The 27,133-nt window shown below is 35.2% G+C and overlaps 1 protein-coding gene across 1 annotated transcript in view; it reads left to right on the top strand.

Moving 5' to 3' along the window:
• DYNC1H1 (dynein cytoplasmic 1 heavy chain 1) overlaps nt 1-27,133 on the top strand; it is a 90,722-nt gene that overhangs the window by 50,415 nt on the left and 13,174 nt on the right. Inside the window, 30 exon segments of the mRNA XM_074291247.1 lie at nt 112-339; nt 761-991; nt 1,152-1,292; nt 1,742-1,975; nt 2,062-2,268; nt 3,433-3,554; nt 4,238-4,403; nt 4,717-4,880; nt 6,549-6,678; nt 7,690-7,823; nt 7,938-8,052; nt 8,185-8,346; nt 8,424-8,638; nt 8,747-8,951; nt 10,242-10,415; nt 10,541-10,660; nt 10,797-10,917; nt 12,736-12,931; nt 13,616-13,733; nt 13,849-14,064; nt 15,571-15,783; nt 15,930-16,057; nt 18,340-18,493; nt 19,000-19,146; nt 19,243-19,393; nt 20,796-21,049; nt 22,785-22,919; nt 23,055-23,149; nt 23,503-23,677; nt 23,885-23,960. Coding sequence (XP_074147348.1) covers nt 112-339; nt 761-991; nt 1,152-1,292; nt 1,742-1,975; nt 2,062-2,268; nt 3,433-3,554; nt 4,238-4,403; nt 4,717-4,880; nt 6,549-6,678; nt 7,690-7,823; nt 7,938-8,052; nt 8,185-8,346; nt 8,424-8,638; nt 8,747-8,951; nt 10,242-10,415; nt 10,541-10,660; nt 10,797-10,917; nt 12,736-12,931; nt 13,616-13,733; nt 13,849-14,064; nt 15,571-15,783; nt 15,930-16,057; nt 18,340-18,493; nt 19,000-19,146; nt 19,243-19,393; nt 20,796-21,049; nt 22,785-22,919; nt 23,055-23,149; nt 23,503-23,677; nt 23,885-23,960 — 4,927 coding nt within the window.

Genomic DNA, 27,133 nt, shown 5'->3' with positions numbered 1-27,133 from the left:
GATGAAATAAATTCTGTATATAAATAGGTGTGTAATAAATGTATGTATAGATATAAATAGATTTGATTTTTAGCTGCATGTCACCATATCTACTGCTTCTCTTCTTTCTAGGTTAGAATTATGTTTGAAGTACAAGATTTGAAATATGCAACACTGGCCACTGTATCAAGATGTGGAATGGTCTGGTTTAGTGAAGATGTTCTGAGCACTGACATGATATTCAATAACTTTCTGGCCAGACTGCGAAGTATCCCATTGGATGAAGGTGAAGATGAAGCCCAACGTAGACGAAAGGGAAAAGAGGATGAAGGTGAAGAAGCTGCTTCACCGATGTTACAGGTAGGATTTAGAACTACAATAAATATAGCAGATGTTTCAGAAATGAAGACAGTAACAGCAGCTATTTAAGAATATTCCTAGAGTTTGAAGGACTGCTTCTAGGATGAAGGTTCTTAACTTTTTAAATATCTTGGACCCTTTTTTTGTACTCTGGCAAAGTCTATAATCTTTTCACAATACAGTTTGTTTTTTTTAAATGCAAAATATATAGGATAATAAAAGGAAATGTGTTTATTAAAAACAGTCATGAACTTCAAGTTAAGAACACTTATTTTAGTAGGTAGTTCAGAACTCAAGTGTTAACTGTGTAAACATTTTTACACCAAATTTTTTTTAAATCATGGCCATGGGATCTACTCTTCTTGTGATTGGTGGTTACAAAAAAAGTTTGTAAGCTATTAATTTTTAACTTATTTTATAGATCCAGAGAGATGCAGCAACAATCATGCAACCATACTTCACATCTAATGGATTGGTTACTAAGGCACTTGAACATGCTTTCAAGTTGGAACATATCATGGATCTCACTCGCCTACGATGTCTTGGCTCCCTTTTCTCCATGTTGCATCAGGCCTGTCGAAATGTTGCCCAGTATAATGCAAACCATCCTGACTTTCCCATGCAGATAGATCAACTAGAACGCTATATTCAGGTAATTTAAATTATTGAAGTTGAATTAACCCCCAAATTTAAAGGCCAGTCTGCTATTCTAGTAAGATGGATTGTAAAGGATGAGCCTTTACTATGACTGGGTACTTCATCTTTTACTTTGTAATTTGTAGAAAATTAAATTATAATTCTTTTTTCAACAGCGATACTTGGTTTATGCTATCTTGTGGTCTTTATCTGGAGATAGTCGTCTGAAAATGAGAGCTGAGCTGGGTGAATACATCAGAAGAATTACTACTGTGCCATTGCCTACTGCACCTAATATACCTATAATTGATTATGAAGTAAGTGCTTGGAGGTTCTGGTCTTTTACAATTTATTTCAAAAACCACAGTTCTGTTTAATGTTTGTTGGCTGAAAGGTTTGATTTACTCCCAAAACATCCTTACAGTAAATTTAAAGTTTATTTATTTATTTTTTTAAGAATGGTGAGAACTTTGATTTTCATTTGTTGATATTGAAGGAAAGCAAGATTTCTTGTATAAGACTGAATCCATGGCCCTTGCATCATGTAGTAGAAGGATTTGGATCAGAAGAATTGGGTTCAAGCTCTGCCACTTATTAGTTGAATAGTTTCCTCATCTATAAATTATGAGAATTACCTTACATCATCTTTAACATCCTTCTTAGTTCTAAATGCTTTGATTCTTATTGAAAGTTTTAGTGTACTTAATTATAAACAAATTATTTGATTTGAGGAACTATCCTAACTTAATATTTCTTGTTTTAATAGGTTTCTATTACTGGTGAATGGGCACCATGGCAATCCAAAGTTCCTCAGATTGAAGTAGAGACACACAAGGTTGCTGCTCCTGATGTTGTTGTACCAACTTTAGACACAGTCCGTCATGAAGCACTTCTGTATACCTGGCTAGCAGAGCATAAGCCTTTAGTCTTGTGTGGGCCACCAGGTTCTGGAAAGACTATGACTCTCTTTAGTGCTCTCAGGGCTTTGCCCGATATGGAGGTAAAAGAAAAAACATGTCACCTGAGATGCCATAGACTTAAAATCTAGTACTCACATTAAAAGATTTCCTCCCCTCATTTTTCTAGGTTGTTGGGCTTAATTTCTCAAGTGCTACGACTCCCGAGCTTCTTCTAAAAACCTTTGATCACTATTGTGAATACAGGCGTACACCAAATGGAGTGGTGTTGGCCCCTGTTCAGCTTGGAAAATGGTTGGTTTTGTTTTGTGATGAAATCAACTTACCAGATATGGATAAATATGGAACACAGAGGGTTATATCATTTATTAGACAGGTTTGTATACTTTAAAATAATCATAAATTAATCTGTCATCTCTGACACAGTTTCCCCTGTTATCCTGGTGAACAAGGGATATGGGCTTGATGGTCATTTAATTAGGTTGCTGTGAAACTAATTTAATGACAGATATAAAGAATAGGTCATGGATTAAAGTCAGCTTGAAGGGCAATCTCTAGGAGAGTGCCCCAAGGTTCAGTTCTTAGGTCTATCAAAATTTTAGATGAAAATTGAGCTGGCATACTTCTCAGATTTGTAGTTGACTTGAAGAAGCACAAAGGAATAGTTAATCCATTTTAGATAATTGAATCCTTACTGAAAAAGTTTATAAAAGTAAGCATGTTGGGCCAACTAGGACAAATCTAAAGTTATAATGCTTAAGTTCAGAAAATCAACTTCATTGATATGTTGGAGTAGGCATGACTGGATCTAGATAACAATTCTTTGAGAAAGATCTGGGAAGTCAAGAGAGTAAAGTGGCAGGGGGAAAAAAATCCAACTCAAAAAGCTAATGTCCTAGATTGCATTAACAAGACCATACTATCCACAATGAGGGTATTAATAGTTCCCCTGTACTTTGCCTTTTCACATCATACCTTGAGTTTACCTATTGGAAGCCATAGTTTAGGAAAGATATAGGCTATGTTGTGCAAACAGAATAAAAAAGAGCTTTGAGAGATGAGAAGCTATTGAAGGAACGGAGGGTATTTATCCTTGGGAAGAGAAAACTTCTGGAGAATATCTTCATTTTCAAGTGGAAGGAAATATTAGATTTGTTCTTGGTACCAGAAGGCAGCACTAGGAGCAATATATGGAAGTGGTAAAGGATAGACTTTTTGTAAGAAAAATCACTTTAAAATTAGAGCTATCTGTGAGTTGAATAACCATTATCTATTGATGTGATCTATTTTTGCTTCACTTTCTCTTCAAGAAGAATCTGGACCAACTGTTTTTGGGGGTGTTGTTGAGAGATTTCTTTTCAGTTATAAATTGCATCTTCCATTATCCTTCAATTCTCCATGACCCCCAATTCTTCATTAAGGAATTGGGGGGAAAAATTTATTTATCTTATGAGATATTTCTCTACTATTTTTTAATTATGTCTTTCCAATTTTTAGATTTGTGATTGTCATCTTTCACATTCCCATTTTTACTTTTTAGATGGTAGAACATGGAGGATTCTACCGAACATCTGATCAAACATGGGTGAAATTGGAGAGGATTCAGTTTGTTGGAGCTTGTAATCCACCAACTGATCCTGGAAGAAAACCTCTCTCACACAGGTAATAGCTTTGTACATTTTACAGTTTTAGCACAAACCCAACATTACTTGTAATTTAAACTATACAAATAAAATCCAAATTTAATTATAAAAGGTAATTTTAAAAAGAGGTAGCATATTTTAGTATAAATCTACTTGTAGGTAGTATTCTAACTTTAGTTATAGAATCTCAATTCTTAATCTAGTTCTGCCAAATGACCTTGGATAAATGATTTCCCCAGGGAGGGGGGTGGGGGACACCTTCGTTTCCCTACATATGAAAAAGGGTAGCGTACCTTTTCAGCTCTTTAGTTTTAGGACTCATTCTAATTCAAACATTCTCCCTAACTTTCTTGTCCTTTTTGTTTTTCTAGAAAACATAATTTTATTTTTAAATTAACATACCTTACCTTCCTAGCAGTCTGGATTGATTTGATACCACTTTGTTTTGCCCTTTGAACCAAGCCAACATTTTCATGAAATTTGCAATCTGGGATTGACTATAGAGACCAGTAATGCTTTTTAAGTTTGAGTCCATTCCTTCCCAGATTTAGCAAATGTAACTTTCAAGTAAAAATTAAGCATCAATGATTTGGACCAAAATGGAAAAGGGAATAAATAGTAAATGCTTGTTGGATGTGAGAGAATGGTTAATTTGGTTTTTAGATGAGATTTCCTATTTTAAATGTTTTGTGCTTTCACCAGATTTTTGCGCCATGTGCCTGTAGTATATGTGGATTATCCAGGACCTGCATCACTAACTCAGATATATGGTACATTCAACCGAGCAATGCTGAGACTCATTCCATCTCTTCGAACATATGCAGAACCTCTTACAGCTGCAATGGTTGAATTCTATACAATGTCTCAGGTATTTTTCATCTAAATTTCCTACCAAGTTTTTCTCTAATAGTTAGATTTTTTTTTTTTTTAATCATTTTTCTGGTTGATACTTTTTTAGACTAGATTTTTTTTTCTGAGACTTTTTGCATACTTTGTGCATATGCATGTATGTTAACTTTTGATTTAGCAAACTTGTGTTAAATATCTCCAACATACAAAGCATACTGTACTAAGTGCTGGGAATATGGGATAAATAATGATCAGGAATCTTATGATCTTATGATCCTTGATATCTTGTAGTAAAATATTCATATGTAACTTAAATTTTTGAAATTTTATAGGAGAGATTCACTCAGGACACACAGCCTCATTATATCTATTCACCCCGTGAAATGACCCGATGGGTAAGGGGTATTTTTGAAGCCTTAAGACCCTTGGAGACTTTGCCTGTGGAAGGACTTATTCGAATTTGGGCACATGAAGCTCTCCGTCTCTTCCAAGACAGGTAAGGAAATTGAAATGTTTGAAAATAGAACTTAATTTGAAATTTTTTTTCCTCTGAAATGACGATTGACCACAATATATTCAACTTTCAGTATTGATAACTCACATTCATTGTTTCCCTCAACAATATTGTCTTTCCAAACATATGCAAAGATAGTAGTTGTCATTATTTACTAATGTGAGATTTTGTATTCCAAATTTTTTCTCCCTCTCCTTTGTTTTCTCCCCTCCCCCAGAAGGGCTATCCAATGTAGATTATATATGTACAATCCTTTTAGACATATTTTTCATATTTGTCATGTTGTACCAGAAAAACCAGACCAAAAGGGAAAAAAAAACACAAGAAAGAAAAAACAAACAAACAAAAAAAGATAAAAATACTAGGCTTCAATCCACATTCAGTCTCACCTGAATGCAGATGGCATCCTCCATCCCAAGTCTATTGTAATTGTCCTGGGCCACCACTTACAAGAGACAAGTCCATAACAGTTGATCATCACACAATTCCACCAGCACAGTGCATGATGAGTAACTCATTTTCTTTAATTTAAGTATTTTTCACCCTCCGAGGCCCATGAGGAGGAATTGGTGATGATTTAAATGAAGGAGAAAACTTTTGCTCACATGAACCATCTCAATATTCCTTCTTCCCAGTGCTTAGCACAATGCCTAGCACACAGCATGCTTTCAGTAAGTACTAGTTGACTCCTGTGGTCACCTTAATTATCATCTCATCTGGCCTATTAGACATCAGGAATAGCCCTGAGAAGTTCACTTCAACAGTGCATGCACCCAAGTACTGAGTGCTTGGGGGGACTTTTTTGTAAAATCAATTGTCTTCCCTGGTGGACCTTATAATCTAGTAGTGCAGTGTGAAACAGACAGTGGTACACAATGATACTTAAGTGCATCAATCTCTGCAGAAGTACGCCATTTCCTCCTCATGGTTACTCCAATTAATTGTTGAAGTCTGACAAATAGGCCTAAAAGCTCTTTTGAATTGTCAAAAGACCAGCCTAATTTGTGACAAGGCCCCAGAAAAATTTTTACTTAATAAATGTGTATAGATCAATTCTGTCGTTCAGGATGTTTGCTGTCCTTTCCAGCTTTCTGTCACCATCATTGTTCATCTGTCCAGAATTTCACATAGCTACTAAGTGTCTGAGGTCAATTTGAACTTCAAGGAGCTGAGTCTTCCTGATTCCAAGGCCAACTTCTATCCAACTGTATCATGAAGTTCCACTTTGTTTTCTCAAAGCACATTTCATAAACCATAGTTTGTTCAAGCATTCCCCAATTGATAGGCACTTTTTTTGGTTCCAGATTTTTGTCTTCACAAAAGGACCTGCTTTAAACCCTTTTGTACATTTAGGATTTTTTTTTTCCTCTTTCTTTGATTTCTTTAGAGTTTAGGCTTAGTAGTGTTATTGCTGGATCAAAGAGAACGCACAGTTAATAACTTCGCAAACATAGTTCTAAATTGCTCTTCAGAATGACTGAACCAAGTTACAGTTCTACCAACAGTAGATCAATGTGCCTATTCTCCCATAGGCCCTCCAGAATATATTCCAATAGTATATAAAATACTGTGTTAACTATAGGAGCAACATTTGTATTATTTAGACCCTTTAACTTCTATGTTGCTGTTTATTCTTTTTCTTAAAAACAGACTTGTGGAAGATGAAGAAAGACGTTGGACTGATGAAAATATTGATATGGTAGCTCTAAAGCACTTCCCTAATATTGACAAAGAAAAAGCCATGAGCAGGCCCATCTTATATAGCAACTGGCTGTCAAAGGTAACCTAATTCTAAATAGCTTCATTAATAATGTTACCTTTTCTGTTGTTCTTTTATGACCTCTATATTTTACAGTTTTTAAATGGAGCTGATTTTACAGTAGGTACTTATAGTTAGAATAATCTCAGGCTGAGAATGAGAACTTGTAAAGTAGGAAGCAAGTTTTTTGAATTGTTGAGTTTTATTGAGTTTTGTCTTTGTATCCACAATGTATTTTGCAGAGTAGATGTCTGATGTTAGTGGAATGGGATGGAATTTTTCTTTTTTTTTTTTTTTTTTTCCTCTAAGATTAATAGTATTGCTTTCTCTTTTATATAGTATTAAGAATTACTGATATTACTTCCAGAATTACATGGAGTTTTTGTTCTTAATGTGAACAGAGGCAATATTTTTTTCACCCCAAATCTGATTTATATGAAATCTGTGGCTTATAATCAGTGCTGTACATATTTTCTTAATAGGGAATTTTGTTTTATGGGTGAATCTTAGCTACAGTTGTACAAGTCATCAATAGAACAGCCTGGATTTTGTCAGTTTAGTACAGTTGCTATCTGAATTGATACGACTTCTCTAAATCATATTGATGTTCATCTTTTCTTTACCTGTTAAGGTACTTTACTGATGATATCTGTGTTCCTTACATTTGTGTTTCATGTAACTACTTTAAAAATGCTTTTACAAATGTCTCATTTAGTTTTGGCCACAGTCCTATGAAATTGGCCACAAATTATAAAATAATGATCTTTTAATTGCCTATCATAGTCTTTTAAAATATTTTTAAGTTTTTAAGGCTAGAAAAGTTACTTTTGATCCTAAGAATTTTTGCATTCTTTTCATTTTAGGCACATATGCAAACCTCAAAACTTAAGTATTTAATACCTCAAATCTCAATTAAATTTTACTTTTAAAATCTCAATTTACCCCTCTTGACATGATTTTCTTGAGTTAAATATAGCTGTGGAAATTGATTGATTTGGATTTTGGTTTTGTCTGGATTTTTTTTTTTGGTAGGATTACATCCCAGTGGATCAAGAAGAGTTAAGAGATTATGTCAAAGCTAGGTTGAAAGTGTTCTATGAAGAAGAACTTGATGTGCCTCTCGTGCTATTTAATGAAGTTTTGGATCATGTCCTCAGGATTGACCGGTAGGTATAATGCTGTCATTACTGATGTGAGAACAAACGCTGTAATTTACTATTTAAAAAAAAAAAAAAAAAAAAAAAGCAAAACAAAGCAAATCCTTCTTTAATATTTTTCAGAATCTTCCGTCAGCCTCAAGGTCATTTGCTACTTATTGGAGTTAGTGGAGCAGGAAAGACAACTCTTTCCAGATTTGTTGCCTGGATGAATGGTTTAAGTGTCTATCAGATCAAAGTAAGTACAACCTGATGTCCTTTTATATCACCAAAAGCGTATGGATTTAATATTATTTCAGCTACTAACATAGCAGCATTCTCCTAGAAGAATAAGATCCAATGTCATAATTTTTTCTTGGTACTCTTATAGGTCCATAGAAAGTACACTGGTGAAGATTTTGATGAAGATCTTAGAACTGTATTGAGACGATCTGGCTGTAAAAATGAGAAGATAGCATTCATTATGGATGAGTCCAATGTACTGGATTCTGGGTTCCTAGAGCGAATGAACACCCTCCTTGCCAATGGAGAGGTAATTAAATAACATATTGAATCAACCAATCTGGTAATCACCAGATTTTTTAAAATGTGATTCATTTTTCCACTCAGGTTCCTGGTCTCTTTGAAGGAGATGAGTATGCCACCCTTATGACCCAGTGTAAAGAGGGTGCTCAGAAAGAAGGTTTAATGCTGGATTCACATGAAGAATTGTACAAATGGTTCACTAGCCAAGTTATTCGCAATCTCCATGTTGTATTTACCATGAATCCATCTTCTGAGGGACTGAAAGACAGAGCAGCTACTTCACCCGCTCTTTTCAATAGGTAAACTGATGCACTGTCACTTTCTGCCTCACACAAAGTCCCAAAGGTTCGTGATTTACCAGAGGAAATGCTGTTATGTGGAAAGACATAATACTTTGTCTTTTTTAGGTGTGTGCTCAACTGGTTTGGGGACTGGTCTACTGAAGCCCTGTATCAGGTTGGCAAAGAATTCACTAGTAAAATGGACCTTGAGAAGCCAAATTACATTGTACCAGATTATATGCCAGTTGTTTATGACAAATTACCACAGCCTCCATCCCATCGGGAAGCCATTGTGAATAGTTGTGTATTTGTTCATCAGACTCTTCATCAGGTAAATTCTATCACTACACTAATTTTTTTCCACTCAGACTTTTGACAAACTTAAACCTGACTGGTGTCACCCCTTTACAATTCAAGAATATATTGTAGAAAATCATTAGTGTTAAGCATATTCTTACTAAGGTGAATTATTATTTTCTTTTAAATGTTTAATATTCTTTGTAATCAAAATTATATAATTAAATCATAATGAAATGCTTTTCATTAATAAAAAAAGTAGTGCTTGAATTATTGTCACACTATTTGACCATATAGAATATTAGAGAATTAAGGATCAAAATCCTATTTAATTTTAATTCATGGAGTTGCTTCATTTTATATAAAACACAAGGAATATATGTCAAGGGACATTAGTTGTTATATATAGAATTTTAACTATGAAGTTATCTTTTCTACCCTACTCCTTTTCATCACATGTAAAAGTCATACAAAAAAATCTTCTGTAAGTAATATAATATTTATAAATATTTCCACTTGAGAATTTGGCTTAAAAATTGTACTTCATCAACTTTATCTAAACTGTTTTAATTTTCTTTAAGAAGTAAAAGACTTAATGCAATTAGAATTTGAATATTAAAAATACAGAAAGCAGTCTCATAGATACAAGCCCATTTAATTTAAATCATTTTTTAAAATCAGGACTGTTAAAGATATTTAAAAGTTATTCATGTTTTCTGGCTTGGTAAAATCAGTTTAATCATAGGAAAGAGTTATGATGAATGAATAAACCTATATTAAGTGCATTCTGTGCTAACTATGGGTTATCCATATAGGAGAGTAAAATAGTCCTCCTTAGGGACCTCAGGTGCAAGTAGAAAACAATACTTGGAATGTTACAGTTCATGGCATATTTTAAGTTTTTAAAGTTTTTTTTTGTTTTGTTTTGTTTTTCATAAGTACACTGAAGCAACAGGTTTTTTTCTCACTGATGGCTTTTTTGAGTAATGGCATCAAACCCACCGATTCTTTCTTAAAGCCAGCAAATAAATTTCCTTTCTGGGACACGCTTTCAAGTACTCTCTTAACTATATGTCTTCTCCCTGGGCAATGCTATTTCTGTTATAGGGCATCGATACAAGAGAATTCTGTCCCCTGACCAGTGTTTCATTCACAGAGTCCATTCCAATGAAATCTGCTTCATACCCTTGCCTCCATTTTTAGCCATATGGCACCTTGCATACTTTTGAACAGAAATCTTCTTAAACTAATCAGTGTTTTCCTTTTGGGGAATTTGATTCTGTTTACTCCCTCTTTATGCTTTTTCATATCTTTCATTTTAAAGGCTAATGCTCGCTTAGCTAAACGAGGAGGCAGAACTATGGCAATCACACCTCGTCATTATTTAGACTTCATCAATCATTATGCTAATCTCTTCAATGAAAAGCGCAGTGAACTGGAAGAACAGCAGATGCATTTGAACGTTGGCCTTAGAAAAATCAAGGAAACCGTTGACCAGGTATTTTTTAAAATATGGCTTTTTTCAATTTGACATGTGAAAGGAGGGTAGGAAGGGTGGAGAGAGAGCAGTGAGGGGTGGTAGAGGTAGCTAACCCCATACTACACTCTCTTCTGTGACTGCAGGTAGAGGAACTGCGTCGGGACTTGAGGATAAAAAGCCAGGAACTGGAAGTAAAGAATGCTGCTGCTAATGACAAGCTGAAGAAGATGGTGAAAGATCAGCAAGAAGCAGAAAAGAAAAAGGTTGCTATGTTGTCTTTCCCTAAATTTTAGAAAGCTAGGGTTTTTTTGTTGTTGTTTGTTTGTTTGTTTCCTTCTTCCCTTTTCCCTCCAAATACTGAATGGGAGTATGTGATCCTAAACTACTGTTTGTTTATAGGTTATGAGCCAAGAAATTCAGGAACAGTTGCACAAGCAGCAGGAAGTGATTGCTGACAAGCAAATGAGCGTAAAGGAAGATCTAGATAAAGTTGAGCCTGCTGTCATTGAAGCACAGAATGGTACGTGTGTAAAACTGAGGGCTGAACTTTTAGGAAAAGAGCTTTCAAGTTCAGGGCTATCAAACTTGACTTTCTCTGAGGTAATGTCCAGGAGGGTGAGACACACTGCCGAGGGAGATTTTTTTTTCTGCACTTCTCTAAGAGCAAAATAAGATAATCTGTAAAAACGAAAGATCTTAAAAGGGGCATTATAAATCTCATCTCAGAAAATATAGTTCATATATTGCCTATCTTATTTCATAAGGAAAAAATAATTAGGGTGTCAGAAGAAAGAGCAAAGAGCTAATCAGTTGTGAGACCTGGAAACTTCTCCTGATTCTGCCCCTAAGTCACTGTGCATTACTGGGCAAGTCTCTCATATTTATGGGTTAACTGAGGTTCAGAGAGGTTTAAATAGTTGAATTAAAAATTTATCTCTTCCAGGTCGGAAATTGAAATTGAAAAATGTTATTATATAGACATATAGATATAGATATTAATTAGAGATTTGAGGCTTATTTGTTTTAGCTGATTGGATATTTCATTTACATGGCATCCTTGTGTTAATTCATTGTATTGAAATACACAGTGCCATTTCATAAGCCAATACTAAAACATTCTGGCTCTAAATCAGTACTTTAAATGTAAGTAGAGACAGCAGTCATTTCTTCTCACTTCTCTTCCTTTCCCTAACTCTGCCAAAATTAATCTTTCCATCTGCAAAATAAATATGTTGGCAAAATATCTCTCCCTGACCCCTCTGTAATTCATTTTCAATCTTAGAATTTTCTGTTTCATTCTTTTCCTGCCATCAGGTTTTATTGTTTCTAATAATAAAACCTTGAATTTTTATACCTTTTTCATTCTTTAAGGCAAAAGATTCAGATTCTAAGGCCTTTCATTTAATGCCTTATATAACGTTAACATCCTATGTGGATTCTTTGGAGGCAGTGGCTTCTCAACCTTTGGAAATATGATAAACTTATTTAAATGTTTATTGCCACTTTTATTCAGAATGAGATTTAATTCTATCCTGAATACAACAGAGAGTTATACAATTCAATTGATGTAAGATTTGGCCATTGTTTTAGAATTTTCCACCATTATGTTCCTAACACTTGAAAATTATGAACAATGTTGGGCTCTCTTTTTTTTTCTAGTTTACATCTTTCCTTCAAGCTGTATAAAATTTTCTTTGTTTAAAATTCTCTAGTTTTTTATTTTATTTTTAAGGAAATTGTTTTATATGGATGAACATATTACTAGTAGCAAAAGTTTCCCTTGACACAACTAAGATATTATTCTTTGGTGGTGGTATCTAGCATAGTGAAACTCTCTTCATTATTGTTTTTCAAGGAATCGATTACTAAAAGGAAGGGGAAAATTGGGCTGAAAGATCCAAAAAAACATACAGAGAATATGTGAATAAGAGGGTTTTACTATGTTATTATTAGTCTTTTTCAAATGTCATTAGGGTTGTCATTGTGAATGATAAATAACTTCTGTCCATCTGATATGTAACTTTGTTTCAGTAAATTTTGCAGGAGTACTGTGTTTCACATTGGTAACTAAATCTATTTAGTTTGCATTCTGTATGATAAAATTATATTTTTATTGATTGGAATTTAGAAGAGCTAAAGCCCTAGGATATCTGCCAAATCTTACATTAGTCTAGCAGATCTTGGCTATAACATGAATTTTTAGAGAATGCTCAAAGCTTCAGGTGGTGATTGTTATTCCTATCTTACTATGTTTGTACTCGATCTTTCTTTTCCCCTCTCCCCAATCAATACTTTCTCTACTCCTTCTGCTCCAACTGGTTTGACTGCTGTCTTTTAGCTGTAAAATCAATAAAGAAGCAACACCTGGTAGAGGTCCGCTCTATGGCAAATCCCCCTGCAGCGGTGAAGCTGGCCCTAGAGTCCATCTGTCTGCTGTTGGGTGAAAGCACCACTGACTGGAAACAGATACGTTCCATCATTATGAGGGAAAACTTCATACCAACTATTGTAAACTTTTCTGCTGAGGAGATCAGGTGATTAAATGAATGTACAGTGCTACTGCTGGGAATTGAAAGAAATTGTTCATAACATATTTGAAGATCATTGTCTTTATCTGGGAGGAGGAATTTAAATTTGGCAATGGAATTTCTTACATTTAGAAGAAATCCTAATTAACTATAACAGTCACCTGCTTTATTAAGTACTTTATAAGTACCATGTTTTATCAGATGGATATTTTTTAAGGCAAATTTTTTCTTGAGTGAAGAACTAAAATTTCTTTCGGACATTCCCAGCAGTAGTATTATAATTCCTTAACCTCCTGCATGCTGAATGCTGTTTTCATCCCCCACAAATAGCTGTGAGCTCTATAAGGAAGCAGCATCTTGTTGAAGTAAGAGCAATGGCCAACCCTCCTGCTGCAGTAAAACTGGCTTTAGAGTCAATCTGTCTTCTGTTGGGTGAGGAAACTAATGATTGGAAAAAGATCAGACCAGTTATTCTCAGAGATAATTTCATCAGCAGCATTGTCAACTTTAATATTGAAGAACTAAGGTATTGGTTTTAGTTTTGTCTTTAGTGGTCATTTGGGGTAATGTATAGAAATACTGTAGAGACTTTGAAGTAGAACTTTTTATACTTTGAAGAACTAAATCCCAAAGAGATGCTGACCTACTCTTCTCTTTATTTTTATACTAATGAGAATAATTCTTTTGCAGTGACGCCATAAGGGAAAAGATGAAGAAGAATTATATGTCAAATCCAAGTTACAATTATGAAATTGTAAATAGAGCATCTTTGGCTTGCGGTCCTATGGTTAAATGGGCAATTGCACAGGTAATTAGTGCCATGTGGAAAAGCCATATGTGGAAGCATTTACTTGTGAAATGTAGTGAATTAGAGATTCCTTGAACTATCTGTAAATATTGGTCAATTTTTGTTTATTTAACAGCTTAACTATGCAGACATGCTAAAGCGAGTAGAGCCCTTGCGGAATGAGTTGCAGAAACTGGAAGATGATGCTAAAGACAACCAACAGAAAGCTAATGAGGTTGAACAGATGATACGGGATCTGGAAGCTAGCATTGCTCGGTACAAGGAGGAGTATGCTGTGCTGATCTCTGAGGCCCAGGCAATTAAAGCAGATCTTGCTGCTGTGGAAGCAAAGGTAAGATATTACTTCTAACCCTTATGTTGGTTCTCATTCCATTTTTTCCAAATTCCTTTAGTTTGTTTATTTTTAATACACATTGCTTTATGAATCATGTTGGAGAAAAATCAGAACAAAAGGATTTGGGAGAAGAAAAAAACAACAACAGAAAAAAGAAGTGATGAACATAGCATGTGTTGATTTACATTCAATCTCCATAGTTCTTTTTATGGATGCAAATGGCATTTTCTGTCCAAAGTCTATTGGGATTGCTTTCGATCACTGAACTACTGAGAAAAACCAAATCTTTTATAGTTGATCATCGCACACTCTTGCTGCTATTGTGTATAGTGTATCCTTGGTTCTGTTTGTTTTGCTCAGTATCAGTTTGTGTAAATCTTTCAAACCTTTCTGTAATCAGCTTGTTTTTCATTTTTTATAGAACAATAATATTTCATTACCTTCCTATGCCACACCTTGTTCAGCCATTCTCCATTTGATGGGCATGCACTTCTTTTCTAATTCTTTGCTACCACAAAAAGAGCTACTGCAAACATTTGGGTCCTTTTCCCTCCTTTATGATTTCCTTGGGATACAAAGCCAGTAATGGCGCTGCTGGTTTAAAGGGTGTGCACATTTTTATAGCTGGGCATAGTTCCAGATTGTTCTCCAGAATGGTTAGATCAGTTCACAACTCCACCAATGCATTTAGTGTCCATGTTTTCCCACATCTCCTCCAGCATTCATCATTATGTTTTTCTGTCATCTTAGCCAATCTAAAAGGTGTGAGGTTATACCTGAGTTGTTTTGATTTGCATTTTTCTAATCATTAGTGATTTAGAACATTTTTTCATATGACTATATATTTAACAGGATTTTTTTTTATATAATTATAACACTTTTTTTTGACAGTACATATGCATAGATAATTTTTTTACTCCTTCTGTTCCAATTTTTCCCCTCCTTCCCTCCACCCCCTCCCCTAGATGGCAGGCATTCCCATACATATTAAATATCTTATAGTATATCCTAGGTACAATATATATGTACAGAACTGAATTTTGTTATTGTTGTTGCAAAGGAATTGTATTTGGAAGGTAAAAATAATCTGGGAAGAAAAACAAAAAATGCTCACAGTTTACACTCATTTCCCAGTGTTCCTTTTCTGGGTGTAGCTGATTCTGTCCATCATTGATCACTTGGAATTGGATTAGCTCTTCTCTATGTTTAGGATATCCACTTCCATCAGAAAACATCCTCATACAGTATCATTGTTGAAGTGTATAATGATCTCCTAGTTCTGCTCATTTCACTCAGCATCAGTTGATGTAAGTCTCTCCAAGCTTCTCTGTATTCATCCTTCAACAGGATTTTTTTAATGCCTAGCATTAATGCCTTAATGCGAAAGCATTTTGTGAGAGTATAAATATTAGATACCTGGAGTATTTCTAACTGTTTTTGGATAAATAACTCAACTATAAATGCAGCATTTGGTTTTAATTAAATTGTATGCTTTAACTTTAGGTAAACCGAAGTACTGCTCTTCTTAAGAGTTTGTCTGCTGAGCGTGAACGCTGGGAGAAAACAAGTGAAACCTTCAAAAACCAAATGTCAACAATTGCAGGAGATTGTCTGTTGTCTGCTGCTTTCATTGCTTATGCTGGCTATTTTGACCAACAGATGCGTCAAAACTTATTTACTACTTGGTCCCATCATTTACAGCAAGCAAATATACAGGTAGGAATCCTGTGAGAAGACTTATATTCTAGTGTTAAAAGTGTAAGACCAAACTGAATATTTGGTTGGCTTTTGCAAAGACGACTGTAGAGTTTTGTGCAGAAGAGTTTAGATGAAAGAAAAATAATGAAGACTTACTATTTCAGTTCCGTACAGATATTGCAAGGACAGAATATCTTTCAAATGCTGATGAACGCCTTCGCTGGCAAGCAAGTTCATTACCTGCAGATGATCTGTGCACTGAAAATGCAATCATGCTTAAACGGTTTAATAGGTATGTTTAAAGGAAACTCAAACCTTGTTCCTTCAAAGAACAACTAAAGTTTACGTTTTGGTCATTTTTAATCTCACAATTGGTGAATTTTCAAACTCCCCTCTCTTCTCTGAGAAGTATTGGGGAATGTTGTAAAAACCGGAATTCTTTCTTCTAGAGCAAAGGCTCCAGCAAAATGGCCAATGTTTTTCTTTTTTAGTGAGATAGGGATGAAAGTGAAGCATCCCTGCAGCAATGAATGAAGGTGATTAGGCTTTGAAATGTAATTTGTGTTTAAGCTCTCTTTTTCAAAGTGATATATGCAGAGTATTTGTAAAGTAAATAAGATGTAATTTAGGGAGCAGATCAAGAATGACTTTGTGTAGAATGTGATACCTGAAAGTGAGGGATTCTAATAGACAGAGGGAAGGAGGGATCTCAGGCATCTTGGGCCTGGAAAGGTAGGCAGGAGATGAAGTACCAAGTATGGGTAGTAATGCTAGTTGGTGGAACTTGGGGAAGGAGAATTAGCATGTAATGAAGTTGGAAAAATAGGTTGAAATTAGTTGTAAAGGATTTTCAAGGTCTAGAAGGAGAAGGGAGCTAGTGGCATTTATTGATTAAAAAAGTGACATGGCCAGATCTGCCCTCATGGAAAAGTCAGGACTGGCAACAGTTTAGGAGATAAATTTGAAAGGGAAAAGACACAAGACAAGGAAATCTTTTAGGTGGTATCTGGGTGAGAGGTGGTATCTGTTTGAGTAGAGAAGGAGAGGAATGTGAAAGATGTGATTTCAAAGGATAAGAGAGACTTGGACATATGCAGAGGCAGTGGGAAAGTTACCAAGAGATAGGAAAAGATTGAGGATGAGAAAGGGGATGGGAATTACTGTAAAGAGAATATGCAAGGGGGCAGCTAGGTGGCGCAGTGGATAGATCACAAGCCCTGAACTTGGGAGGACCTACATTCCAATCTGGCCTTAGACACTTAACATTTCCTAACTGTGTAACCTTGAGCAAGTCACTTAACCCTAATTGCCCTCACCAAAAAAAAAAGAGAGAGAGAGAGAACATGCAGGAGGAAATGGCATCAAGGAAACTTACAGAAGGGCTGGCCCTTAGCAAAGAGAAGGACTGCCTCATCCAAGACTGCAGGAGAGGAGGAGACAGTAAGAGATGTTATCAAGGGACTTGGAGATGAAGAAAAGGGGAAAAGAGGAGAAACCCCATAGCAAATGTCTTTAGCTTTCTCAGTAAAATAGATAGTAAGCTTAACAATGACAAGGTAGAGAACCTTGTGAGGAAAGATGTAGGAGTTGTCTTGGGAACACGAGATGTTTTGGTGTGAAATGAAGTGAAGTTTGAAGTGAAATGAAGGATTAATTAAGAAGAAATAAATGGATGCCTTGTTGCAGTGAGGACTGAAATGTAGAATTGTAATTTTCCCAGGCAGCACAGCTTTGTGATGAGATATATCTGGTATTAGATTTATTTTAAATTTAACTTCACTTATGTGTGTTTGTGTGTGTGTGTGTATATGTATGTGTAATGTATGTATAATATCAATTGTATAATTGTATAAATCTGTATTTTGGAAAGTCAGGAGTTTGGGAACAGTTTAGGGGATAAATTTGAAAGGAGAAAAACCCATCCCCAGTGAGGGTATTAATAGAGAATAACAACCTTTTCACAAGTGATAGTTACCACAAGTCTGCACATATAAGATATGGTACTTATTTTTTGTTGATTTATGAAAGGACATTCGATTTGCTAGACAGAACAAAGTACTACCTTATGAATTCTTTTATAACAAAGTGTTTCCCATTCATTACAACTGATCACTATGGTCTGATAACAAACAGATGGATGGTCAGACTTCTCAGGTGCTGCCCTGGTGTGTGACATATTGGGAGAGAGGAAGGCATTTGGCACAAATGGTGGGGAGGTCCCCCTGTAATGACTTTAGGGAGAACATCAGGAATGGAGAGGAATGAATGGATCCCAATCTGCATCATTGGAGAGAATTCCTGATTAATAACATCAGAGGTCCATTTTCTTACTTATTAAATATTTCTGATATTTGACTATTTGGTCTTTGCAAGTCTGGCATTGTTTATAACAGAAGCTGTTAGGATTACACTATTATAAAGCATTTTTTTTTTCTTTTGTCTAAATGATGGCAATATGTATGTTCATAGAATTCATTAAAAATTTAGCATCAGTTTGTAATACTTTTTTTCCCAACTTAAATTGGGTTTTGTTGTTGTTTTTGCTAAGCTGACACTTGTATTATGTGATTGTAGATATCCATTGATCATTGATCCTTCTGGACAAGCCACAGAATTTATTATGAATGAGTATAAAGATCGGAAAATTACTCGAACAAGCTTTTTGGATGATGCCTTCAGAAAGAATTTAGAAAGTGCACTGAGATTTGGTAACCCCCTTCTTGTCCAGGTATGTAGTTAAATTCCACCAGATTTTTTGTTCTCTCAAGTGTAAGGCTTTTTGCATGTATGAACTCTTCGGAAATCCAGTGAAACCCAGGAATTCTTAAAAATCAAGGTTAAAATACCTAATATTACAAAAGGAACCAAAAATAATTTTTAAGTTCATGAATCCTAGATTAAGAATCTCTGCTTTAGGCCCATGTTTAATTTTTTAGAAATTGTGAACTAATATGAAAAAAGGAATTTTGATAATTTGAGAACTCTGAAACTTCACTTAGTAGTAGAATAGAGAAGATAAAACTTAGAAATTATAACTTTATGAAAAATAGTGCAAGAATAAATCTCATTATAGATTCAGTTGAAAAACCTATCTGAAAAGCTCTCAACTGCTATGTGATTGTAAATGTTTATCCTGACTACTGAAAGCATCCATTTGTTCTTAAAGTCACCATTTAATTGATGCTAATTGTGAAAGGTGTTTTATTTGGTATTTAAATTTAAATTCATATTTAGGATGTGGAGAGCTATGACCCAGTTTTGAATCCAGTGCTGAATCGTGAAGTCCGCAGAACCGGTGGAAGAGTACTGATCACCCTTGGCGATCAGGATATAGACTTGTCTCCATCATTTGTCATCTTCCTGTCTACCAGAGATCCAACAGTAAGGAAGGAGACAAATCATGAATAAAAATCGATTAAGTTTTAGGGTATTGGCATTGAATACAGTCAGAATGTATCCCATTATCTCTTTTTATAGGTTGAATTCCCACCAGATCTCTGTTCCCGTGTGACATTTGTAAACTTTACAGTAACCCGAAGCAGTTTACAGAGCCAGTGTCTGAATGAGGTTCTTAAAGCTGAGAGACCTGATGTGGATGAAAAGCGTTCTGATCTCCTTAAACTTCAAGGTATGTTTCCAAATCTAACAATAAGCTAAAATGAAGTCTGAGGAAAATGTATAGAAGTTTATTTGGTGAAAGAAGGTTGAGAAGGGCCAGCTATAGATAATACAGTAGGTAGAGTGTTTCCCTGGAGTCAAGAAGATTCATCTTCCTGAGCTCAAATCTGACCTTGGATACTTGCTAGCAGTGTGACCCTGATAAGTCATTCTACCCTGTTTGCCTCATTTCCTCTTCTGTAAAATGAGCTGGAGAAAGAAATGGGAAATCACTCCAGTCCCTTTGCTAAGAACACCTCAAACTGGATCATGAAGAGTCAGGTATGATGAAGCAACTGAACCACAATAAGATTAGAAGGTTGAGGAAGTTCAGCATTTCAGGTTTTGCCACACATTTCTAGGGAATTTAAACTTTTATAGAAAAAAAGGTGGATGTTATTCTGCAAGACCCCCAAGGAATGGGAGCCAGGCTATGTAGCTCCTGCTACATATATACCTGCGTCTCCCCAGGGCTCAACTCACAGTGAGCTATAACCTGGATATTAACACTCAATCCACTCTTAAGAATTCCCTGGTTGAGTACATTCATAGAGATATAATTACAGCTTCTGGAGAATGAGTCACCTATATCAGGGATTGTTTACCTTCTGTTTTGGTCTGTAGTAACTTACTGATGCTTCCAAAGCAGCAGCTAGTTCACCTAAAACAGGCGAGGATAATAATGGATGCTTCTGTTCATCCTTATTTGCTCTCAGAGAAGGAGTAGACTTTAGGAAAGGTTTGTTTTTCCCTTAAATAGCTACAATATGAGACAGCTAGGTGGTGCGGTGGATAGAGCACCAGCCCTGAATTCAGGAGGACCCGAGTTCAAATTTGGTCCCAGACACTTAACACTTCCTAGTTGTGTAACCCAGGGCAAGTCACTTAACCCCAGCCGGGGGGGGGGGGGAACTACAATATTCTTTACAATGTAGTTATTGTAGACTGAGAGTAAATGCAAATATGACATAATAAGCTTGCTTTCCTTTTAGCAGTAGTTGTTATCCAGTGTAAATTTAGTACTAGAAATTATGCACATCGTTGTTCTTTTGTCAGTGACCACCAGTTCCTTTTGACCTTTCTCTTGGTCTGTCTATTAAGTTGATGACTAAAATAGAAAGATGTTTTTTTTTTTACATTTCCTTTTGCCCCATATCATTTCAGGTCATTTTGATCTTCAAGTCCATTTGGGTTCCTTTATTTTCTTTACATGCTTCCTTAATTCGGTCATTAATTCATCTTGAACTTGATTTTCATCAGATAGTTTCTTTATGAAGCCTTCCCTGATTTTCTTGTATAAAGTAGGTAAATGTTGGTGAGAGATTAACTGAGTTTCATTACTGTAGCTAACGTTTTTTGTTTGTTTTTTAAAGGTGAATTCCAGTTGCGTCTACGTCAGTTAGAAAAGTCTTTGCTACAAGCTCTTAATGAGGTTAAGGGACGTATTTTGGATGATGATACTATCATTACTACCTTGGAGAATCTGAAGAAGGAAGCAGCAGAGGTCACTCGAAAAGTAGAAGAAACTGACATAGTTATGCAAGAAGTTGAAACTGTTTCCCAGCAGTATCTACCACTTTCTACTGCCTGTAGCAGTATTTATTTTACCATGGAGTCATTGAAACAGGTAAAATATACTAAATATACTAAGACCCTTAGGTCTTAAACAAATTTTGTTTTTTAACCTTTTCAGAATTTATGTAATTTAGACCGTTGCTTTGGAGCTCAAATCTTAAAGTTTGTTGCTTTTCCAAGCTTGGTTTGACTGGCTCTAGAGCCTTGTGTGCCAAACAATTCATCAGTTAATAGTCAAACATTTTTAAGCTCCTGATGTTTGCTTGGAGCTAGAATTACAGAAATAAGCAAATAAAACAATTCCCACTCTTGGGGAGATGATATTTACAGTTATGTATAAAGATCTACAATAGGAATAGAAGAGAAATAAGATAGATTTGTTTGAGATGGTTAAGAAAGAAAAACTACTAGCAGTTTGGGGATTTAGGAAAGACATTGAGGAGGTTTTCTACATGAATTGTGTCTTAAAGGAAACAAGGAATTCTATGAAGCAGAATCACACACACACAAAAAGTATCCTGTAAATTTTTTGCTGTATTTGTAGCCTTTCTTTCTTTGACTTACTTAGGGTAAATGCCTAGTAGTGATATTTGGATTTAGTGGCATTGGCCTCCTGGTTTTCCCCATGCCTGGAATGTTTTCTCCAGCTCCCATTCCAACTACTGACCTCCCTGGCTTCATTTAAGTTCCAACTAAAATCCCACCTTCACACACAAAGGCACAGAAAGCCTTTCCCAACTCCTAATTTCAGGACTTGCACTTGTTTAATTATTTCCTATTTTCCATGTATATAATGTGCTTTGTATATTTTTGTGTGAGTTCTACAAGAACAAAGTAACTGTCTGACTGTCTTTTGGCTCTTTTTTTCCCATTGCTTAGTACAGTACTTGGCATATAGGTGATTATATGGACATTGTGTTTACTTCATTAACATAATTCCAAATTCTTTTCCACAATGGTTGGACCAATTCATAGATGTGCCATGCTTGTCTTTTTACCATTCGTGAAATATTGCTTGATTATTCTGGCAGTTTGCTTTGTATTTCTATTAATCATAATCATTTGGCATAATCTTTCATGTGGGATAATATTTTGTAGTTCTTTTGAAATCTGGTTACATGGGGCAGCTAGGTGGTGCAATGGATAGAGCATTAGTCCTGGAGATGGGAGGATCCGAATTCACATACAGCTTCAGACACTTAACACTTCTTAGCTGTGTGACAAATCATTTAATCCTAATTACCTCACCAAGAAAAGAAAAAGAAAAACTGGTTATTTATATTCTTTGACCACTTATCTATTATAAAATGGTTCTGCCTTTATACACCTTCATGTCTTGAATATTAGATTTTTTTGAAAGAATATGTAGTGCAAAAATTTCCCCATTTGAGCAGCTTCCCTTCTTATCCTGGTTGTCTTAATTTTGCATATGCAAAAAGCCTTCCCTTAACTAATGTCTACAAAAGATTCTCTTCTAATTTTTAAAAATATTGTGATTTTGAAATTAAGCTCATTTTGGTATTTGGTATAAATACTGCAGTAAAATTTTTGAGACCTCTAAGACCTGTAGTTATAGACCAATTGTAAGGTTATCAGAGTTTTTATCTTCTTGGACTAATTTGCTGGTAACCAGCTCCAGTGTCAAGAAGAGTTTTTGTTTCTACTGCGTTTTCACTGTTATTTGGAAAGTAGAGGAAAGAAACAACCACTTGAGAAAAATTCAACTTGAGAATTATGGATTTTAAAAAAAAAAAAATTGTCTAACTGGCTAAATTATTTCTTTTCAGATACACTTCTTATATCAGTATTCCCTTCAGTTTTTCCTGGATATTTATCACAATGTTTTATATGAGAATCCAAACTTAAAGAGCATTACTGATCATACTCAGCGGCTCTCAATCATTACCAAAGATCTCTTCCAGGTAGGAACCAGATTACCTATTTTTCATGCAAAAAAAAAAGTTGCCATCTCTTCTGAAATTTGTTTACTCCAGGAGAAATAATTGATTCATTGATTTTTCTTTGAGCACATCAGCATCTATCTCTTCTGTCAACAGGTGGCTTTTAACAGAGTGGCCAGAGGCATGTTGCATCAAGATCACATCACATTTGCAATGCTTTTAGCAAGAATTAAACTGAAGGGCACTATTGGGTAAATTTTTTTTTTCCTCATTCAAGATTCACCAATGGGCAAAGAACTAGATATGTTTTCATGTACTAAACAAATACTTACTGAATGCTTGCTCTATATGTAATTCCATTCTTGATACTAAGTAGAAAATATGGCTGGAATTTCCAGGCCTTTATGAAGCAAAGAAGGTGAAATCTTTTGCAAATTATTATAGAAGTAGGAAAAAAAAACTTTGTTTTTCTTATGTTAATTTGTTGGATTTCTGCTGTAATTTGTATTTATTCCATGACGAAGTATTATTTTGGTTCTGTTAATTTTAGTAATAGTGAATTTGCAAATAAGAAATCTGAGTTAAAGAGATATTTCACATTCAGGGAGCCTACCTATGATGCTGAATTCCAGCACTTCTTGAGAGGGAAAGAAATCGTACTTAGCACTGGTGTTGTTCCCAAAATAAATGGATTGACTGTAGAACAGACAGAAGCAATGATGAGACTGAGCTGCCTTCCTGCATTTAAAGATATAGTTGCAAAAGTTCAAGCTGATGAGGTAAGTGCTTTAATTAATAGTTATTATGAAGAAGACTGGTCTTGTCCCAGAAAACTGAAAATGAGGAATTAAATCTATAAAACAGCATAAATTATAGTTGTGGAATCTTGACTTGGGCTTTCAACATATGAACGTCAAAAATATCTTAATACTTTTTAATGTGCTTTCTTTGCATAAATGGTAATGTGTTAAATATTTCTGTTACAGCAATTCTGCATTTGGTTAGACAGCAGCTCCCCAGAGCAGACTGTGCCATATCTCTGGAGTGAAGAAAAACCTGCCAGTGAGTTTTTCTCTTATAATCATAAATCATTGAAAGCTGATCTCTAGACTATAGTTGTTTTGATTTTTTTCAATCAAGTTTAATCTTGTTTCTTGAAGAGATCTCTCAAGAAATTGAAGTTACCTAATGATTGACAATTGTATAAATTTCCCAGGCAGGAGCAAGAAGCAAATAAACTATCAAAGAATCAGCAGTGTGGAAATTTTAAGTTTAACAAGTTATACCTATGCTGTTAATGTGCTATTAGGATAAAGAGATTATCAACTCCCTGGAATTTTGTTGTAGCAACAGTTGACCCCAAGCAGGGGAAGTCTACTCTTACATATCAGCATGCATAAGATGTTTTGGGGGATTTTTTCCTTCCAGGACTTAGTAACTATCATCTGATTTCAAAGTGTAGGCTTATTTTCCTCCTGAAGAAAGTAAAGAGGCACTTCTCATAATGTTGGGGAGATGGGAGTATCCTTAAAAGATCAGTGGGAAGGATTCACTGTGAAAACAGATGGGGTTTAAGAAAGGATTCAAGGAAGCAGTGAGAAATCCTGACCTTGTATAACACACAAGAGAGGAGAAAGGATCTGTGAATGCTCTTCTTGACAAAGGGAGGGACCATCTCAAGAGGAAGCTGCTTCTTGTCCTCTAAGAATGGTAGATTGACAGCTACTATCAGCTCATGGAGTAAAGGCCAGAAGAAGAGATTTGTATCCAAGTTGGTTCCCTAATGATATTAACTCTTTGTTACCCTATTAATAATATTAGGAAGTTCCAAAACTTATGTCTAGAATGCAGTAGAAACTTCCTACTATATATCTGTCAATCAACAAACTTTTTTTTTTTTTTAGAATTTTTTTCCACAGTATATATGCATGAGTAAATTTTTTTTTAATAATATTATCCCTTGTATTCTTTTTTCCAAATTATCCCCCCCCTTCCTCCAGCACACCCTCCCCCCGATGACAGGCAATCCCATACATTTTACATATGTTACAATATAACCCAGATACAATATATGACTGTAAATCCAATTTTCTTGTTGCACTTTAAGAATTGGATTCCGAAGGCATAAGTAACCTGGGTAGAAAGACAGTTTACATTCACTTTCCAGTGTTCTCTGGGTGTAGTTGTATCTGTCCATCATTGATCAACTGGAAGTGAGTTGGATCTTCTTTATGTGAAGATATCCACTTCCATCAGAATACATCTTCATACAACATTGAAGTATAAAGAGATCTTCTGGTTCTATTCATTTCACTCAGCATCAGTAGATGTAAGTCTCTCCAAGCCTCTCTGAATTCCTCCTGCTGGTCATTTCTTACAGAGCAATAATATTCCATAACCTTCATATATCATAATTTACCCAACCATTCTCCAATTGATGGACATCCATTCATCTTCCAGTTTCTAGCTACTACAAAAAGAGCTGCCACAAACATTTTGGCACATATAGGTCCCTTTCCACTCTTTAGTATTTCTTTGGGATATAAGCCCAATAACAGCAGTGCTGGGTCAAAGGGTATGCACAGTTTGATAACTTTTTGGGCATAGTTCCAAATTGCTCTCCAGAATGGCCGGATTCTTTCACAACTCCACCAACAATGTATCAGTGTCCCAGTTTTCCCACATCCCCTCCAACATTCATCATTATTTCAACAAACATTTTCAAAGCATTTTTTATATGCAAGGCACTGAAAATATTAAGTATAAAGAATGAAATTTTCTCTGCTCTCGGGGCACTTATATTCTGATGGGAAAATAAGCACATATGTATATGCCATAAATATAAAATTAAATATATGGTAGTTTGGAAGGAAGAGTAAATGAATTCAAGAAAAATCCCACATTGGCCATTATCCACAAAATATTTGTCCATTTGTCAGATAATAGCTTCTTCATCCTGGATCCTTTAGAATAGTGATTAATCATTGCATTTTTTCAGAGTTCTTGGGTCTTTTAAGTTGTCTTTTTTTTTATGATTTAGTTGTCATGTAAATTGTTCAACTGCTGCTTCCTTCACTCTGCATCAGTTTGTACAGATTTTCCCAATTGTCTCTGAAATTGTGTCCTTCATTATTTCTTACAGCATAATATGCCATAAATTTTTCATCCATTTTCCAATTTGACAGTCACCTTCCAAAAGTTTTTTCTTCCACAAAAAGAATTGCTATCAATATTTGCATATGTCTTAAGTCCTTTTCCTTTTCTTTGATCTCTTTGGAATATTGACCTAGTAGCAATATCCCTTCATCAAAAGGATTCAAGCACTTCCAAATTGTTGGCCAGAATGACTGGGTTCATTCAGAGCGCCATCATTAATATGCTTATTTCTCATAGCCCTTTCACTATCATTTTCTGTCATTTATCACTTGAACTTTATTTCTTTTACTGATGAAAATAGAGACTTTATGAATGATTATTATGAATTATGAATGATTAGTGAACTTCAAAAACAGAAATTCTGATCTCAGAGAGCCAGCTGGTCTCATTAAGAACAAATCATGTCAGACTAACTCATTTCCTTTTTGTGCCAGGTGTCACTTGATAGGTAGATAGGATATAGGAATGCTATTGTTATAAAAATTAAAAGTAGATTTTCGGAAATTGTTTTTCAGTCTTTTATTTCAAAAAGACAATGAACAATCTGATAGCCTAGTGGGAAAAATGGAGGTTCAGTAATAGTGTTATTTGGTATTCCAAATGAGAAAAGACTCATGGCTGTACTCAGAGTAGCTGTTAATGATTCACATCATTTTGGAGGAGAATCTCAAGCAGACTACTCCAGAGATCTATCCTTGATACAGATTGTAAATAATAAAAATTCACTAACTTGGATAAAAGCATACTTTTCAGATTAAGATGAATATAATAGGGACGGGGCAGCTAGGTGGCGCAGTGGATACAGCACCAGCCTTGAATTCAGGAGGACCTGTGTTCAAATCTGGTCTCAGACACTTAACACTTCCTAGCTGTGTGACCCTGGGCAAGTCACTTAACCCCAGCCTCAAAAAAAAAGAAAGAAATATAATAGGGACAAAGTCTTAAACTTGCTTTTAAGGAGATAAGCTTTGAAATGAGTGGGATGTGGGCCCATGAAAAAGATTGGGAGGCTTTGAGTCAGGTATGTGATATGAAACCCAGAAAACTAAAACTACCTTTGACTACCCTAAGATAAGAAC

The sequence above is a fragment of the Sminthopsis crassicaudata genome, chromosome 2, assembly GCF_048593235.1.
Source record: "Sminthopsis crassicaudata isolate SCR6 chromosome 2, ASM4859323v1, whole genome shotgun sequence".
NCBI classification, from domain to species: domain Eukaryota; kingdom Metazoa; phylum Chordata; class Mammalia; order Dasyuromorphia; family Dasyuridae; genus Sminthopsis; species Sminthopsis crassicaudata.
This window is presented reverse-complemented; position numbering and strand designations above follow the sequence as displayed.